Below are 4,944 nucleotides of genomic sequence, written 5' to 3'. Positions count from 1 at the left end.
TACTTCTTGTAATCATCGTTCTATAGTGGATTTGAGGTGGACTGAGGAGTCCCGTGGATTTGCCCCAGAGGTGGGGTTTTACCACGTAAAATAATTCTCTGTGTGTTATTTTATTTTATGCTCAGCATGTTTCAGGATTGATAAGTCATATCAATCCTGCTACCGAAGTTTATTTTTACTTATTTGATTATAATCTTAAATTGGCCTATTCACCCTCCTTTAGGCATTTTTTAGTCATCCTACAGGTATTATCAATTTGGCTAGTGTTCCTGAGGTTCCTGATGAAGACTTTGCCATACCATTTAGACCAAAAAGTCTTATCCTGCTCATAAAATTCGTTGTGATCGAAGCTCAAGAAGAGCAAAGATAATGTACTGGCAAAAGAGAGAGAACATTCCCCCTAATTCAAACTAATTAACAAAGAAAAAGTCCAACAAATGCCAAGTACCCAGCTTGTTGAGAGTTGAAAACTCAAGTCACAAGCTTTACTACACGAGTCCTTGTGATCGTCTTTGAGTCAAAAACACCAATAATGATCAAATTTAGCATTTGTCAGCTCAATAATGTTTTTCTTATAACTATAGAGTGTTGTTATCTAACATATGCAAAGATTACTTGTATATCTATTTTATGTACATGAATGACATTAATGTGTTCTAACTGAATACAGAGGAGAGGAGGTGGCTCAGCAGGGGTTCAATTTCTTCTTCTTCTTCTTAGATTTACATAACATTCTCAAGCCCTACATACCAGAGTCAGTATATATCTCAATCCTAGAGTGATGAACTAGGTTTTGTTCATTAAAATTTCCCATATTTGTTTTTTGATTAGAATTTAGGATATCTGATTCTGCTAGTAGCGTAGCTCCTAGGTTTTCATTATCTTGTTTGTTTGTATCAGTTAGTTGAATTACAATTTACAATCACGCACAGGTTTGTTATTTGTAATGCTGGGAATTCGCTTACTCATGCTTGGCTTTGGTACTGAAACTGCATCAGGGAAATTGGCAGTTGGTAGGGATGACATGAAACCACACTTGTTGAGCAAGCCAACCAATTTTGTCAATCAATTGGTTTGCAAAAATCTCCTTCTAATGCAGAAGTAGAGCAGACATTTGGAACACGGATAAGCAACCTGCTGATTTGACTTGCTGGGATAGGAAGACAAAAGTAGACTCTACATCATTAGCCAAAACAACACAAACCCAATAAGGGGTATTAAAATCCCAACCCAACGAACAGTTACCCTTAAAAAAAGGGAAAAGTTTACTTAGCAAATCCCTAAATTTATGTCAATTTAAATCCATTTGAAATTAAAACACTAATCAAACGACAGACATTACTGATTTCATTCATGCATTGCATCTTCAGCCTGCCGGACCAAGTTTCAACCTTAAGCAAAAGTACCAATAAATTTCCTAGAAAGCTCCTCCTCCACATTAACGATCGTACGCCGAGCACTGGATCCAGATTCATAATGCTTCTTTTCTATCAGCTGAGTTCCATGCACCACCAACAATAAATATTGCATTGTCTCCACCAGTTTCTTCTCACTACATGGATGCAAGTAATGAGAAAACCCTCTCCCTTCTCAAGCATTCATCTGCCCTTATCATGTAACTGTCCTCCAAAATCCATCTTGATGCCTCACGAGAATAGTAATCACAAACAGTCACCCTTTAAAAAATAATAATAATAATAATTCATTTCAACATTAATACGAGCAAGATTTGGAAGAGTAACAAAAAATATAATTGGAAGAGTAACAAAAAACAAAACAAAAATATTAAAGTTCCTAAAAAAATTCACTATTAAAAATAGAAACTATAATCCATTTTGTAACCAAAACTGACCAAACAAAAACTAACTCAACAAATTATAAAGCAACAAAAAGGCAAAAGCCATGATCAAAGTTACTAAAATTAAGTCAAAAAGGTGAAGAAGACGAAGAAAAATCAGCCATTGAGTACGAGTTTTCAATTTCTCTAAACAAGGAGTGGGCCTTTGCGGTATATTCACTCAGGCTGCTCTGCTTTTTCTAGCCCAAGAGTCCAAGGCTGCATATGCAATCACCGCCTTCATTAGCTAAATTACCATTCCACATGATTTTATTTGCTAAGTTGGCGGGGATCGTTAATCATCCTCAATAGGGTCATAGCAGGTGCAGTGTAATTAAGGTTTTGAAATGCTTTGATTTTTATATTACACACACCCTTATACTAGTGCGAGAGACTTGATAAAAAAAAAAAAAAAAAAAACCAAAGTTCATAAACCATTCATGTGATATTATGGCCAGATTCCCCTATTGAGCTCAAATTCTTCTCTTTCTAACATGTACCAAATTTGTTGTAGGAGGCAATAATGGAAATTAAAGAATGACCACCAAATGTACACTCTTATCATCAAGGGCGAGTGCGAAAAATGTCATTCCACAAATTCTTATGTTTTTCTTTTCGAACAATAGAGTTTGAACTTACTCCTATCGTCATGCTATTTATCTCATGTCACTTGAATTAAGACTCGTGAGCGAACCATTTATAATAGTACCTTGGATGAGTACATTAATATTATTAATATTGTGTTACACAATGCATGTACACGGTACATGCTGTGACAAAGCCCTCAAGCTTTTAATTATTGCATCACAAACATACAATCGATATTATCGACTAGCTATTGCCAGCAGATTTATGTCTCCTATATCAGAACAAAGTGAACACCTACTTCATGGGCAGAACACAACCCTATAGTTAGTCCCAGTAGGGCATGTAAATGTGCTGGTTTGGTCATCCTTGGGGTAGCTATAAGCATCCGGGCACCGATCCTTGAAAAACCTAGAGAAGTCTGTGGGGCCACAGCTCCCAGAATTGCAGCAATATTGATCAGTTTTAAACACAGTGCAAGGGTTGTTGCAGCCTCCTTGAGCCTTCAATTCGTTAGGACACTGCCCATTAATATCAGCCGTGCATTGTATCCCCCTAGTGCATCCATTGTCCGTGGGACTAAAGTCCATTGGGACATTGAACCCATCAACCAGAGAAATATCAAAAAAATCTAAGTTGTTATATTGGTTAAGTGCATATTCTGCTAGGGTGTTTGGGGGTTGGCCATAGCCTTGGCATTGGAGGACACCTCCACAATCACCTGTTTGGCAGCTGCCACGTCCAGCTCCATCGAAGCTGCATCCCGTTCGTGCCCAAATGCGGGCCCCAGCAGTGCCGGAGTTCACATCTAAAGGCCAAGATTCGCCACTGTTAAGCGGCCTTCCACCGCCTGGTGAGGCTGCTGCCCAGACTGTGAAGGCACAGTTGTTTCGGATATCGAAACGCGCTGCATTGGTTGAAGTTGGAAAGTAAAGGGTGATGCATATGATGGAAAAGACTGAGAATTTTTTGAGTAGGCTCATTTTGGGGCTTATAATTAAGCGGTGACAATATTGCGCAATTGGTTTTTGCTTTGTGGCTGTGTTTTGAATTGTGAGGGAGTTCTCAAGTAATTCTTATATATAGAGGAATATGTAGGCAGAGAAGAAGACTTTGTTTCACACATTGAAATTGGAGGACAGTTTCTTATTTTCCATTCTTTCCAGAAGAACAAGACTCTTTCGCCAAAACCGAAATCGTGGAAGATAAGTACTTTGAGGTTGATGATTAACTAGGACGTAATGACTCACAAATTGTGATCATGATTATTCCATTATTATTTTACAAATTAAATCAGTGAGACACCAATTAATTAACTTTTAAGCAGTCGTTGGTTGCTTCTTAAAGCTTCCTAAACTCCGTCATTTTTAAATTAAGCAGCCTCTTTTTACCAAATACTTGGGTTGTTAAATATTTCTAAATAAGAAATTTTTTTTTTTTGGAGCAACTCAATCAACTGATGGCACTCATATAATAAATCCCTAAATTACATAGTTATTAGGGTTTTTTTTCTTTCTAATTTCCAATTATATGTTAATTGTTGTGTAAATATGTCGTTTTGATTCATAGGTTAACAAGATAATGCCGGTCCAGTTAAATTTAGTTGCAGGCTGGCACAATATATGGGTCAACCCTATAAATTTTTGTGATATATTATATATCATGGGTCGATATCGATGGTCAGTCCACGCTGAAAAAAAAGTCCTCCCCTATATTCGCAAGGAGACATGTGATATTTTGGCATATTGGTAGGGAAAGTGCCCGTGTTCACGTCGAAGGACCAAGTTTGGCCTGGAAGAAGCTGCTTCCCTCCGCCGGGAAGGGAGGCTGCCCAGACGGTGAAGTGGCATTGGTTTCTGACGTGGAAATGTGTTGCATGAATGGTTGCAAAGAAGAGGGTGATGATGATCAATATCAATAGGATAGAGAAAACTGATGAGAGGTTTTTTTCTGATGAGCAGCAGGCTCATTTTGGAATTGAATTATAAAGATGCTACATTTATGAGGTTAATTGTATAGAGCAAAGAAGAACTGTGTCACAAAATTAAATGGCATCCCTTTCTTAGGTCATTTTCTTTGTTTTCTAGTCTATGTCCACTACTGCACAAGGAAAGGAAAGCGAAATTTCTTCTTCACTTTCCCTTTTTTCCACAAGGAAGGAAAAAAAAGCAAGCAAAAGTCAATGATGTGTAATTTTTATTCTACGAAAGTAAATCAATGAGACACATTTAGCTACATTTTTATAGAGTTACTAATCGTCCCCATCAAGCATGAATGTGTCTCTTTTGGCCCTATTATATTAGACAAAAAATATATAATATAATGTGTCTACAAAGAAAAAGGAAATATATATTAGATTTGCATGAGTCTAAAATATCGGTTAATTATGTTAATTCTTGAAAAAGCTTCATACACATTTAAAATCTGTTTAGTTCAAAATTTAGGAGTTTGAAAATGCATTACAAGATTTAAGAGATCAACTTCCTACTAAGTAAGCATTGATATTTTGTCGGTAGACATAG

At 36.9% G+C, this 4,944-nt stretch overlaps 1 protein-coding gene across 1 annotated transcript; it reads right to left on the bottom strand.

The window, feature by feature from the left end:
* LOC18777433 (protein P21) lies at positions 2,529–3,573 on the bottom strand. Its single transcript, XM_007210527.2, has one exon. It carries the CDS (start codon positions 3,403–3,405, stop codon positions 2,725–2,727), a length of 681 nt encoding a protein of 226 aa, XP_007210589.1. The 5' UTR covers positions 3,406–3,573; the 3' UTR covers positions 2,529–2,724.

Source organism: Prunus persica, chromosome G5, assembly GCF_000346465.2.
Source record: "Prunus persica cultivar Lovell chromosome G5, Prunus_persica_NCBIv2, whole genome shotgun sequence".
NCBI classification, from domain to species: Eukaryota; Viridiplantae; Streptophyta; class Magnoliopsida; order Rosales; family Rosaceae; genus Prunus; species Prunus persica.
The sequence above is the reverse complement of the archived record's forward strand: the minus strand, read 5'-3'. Positions and strand labels throughout refer to the sequence as shown.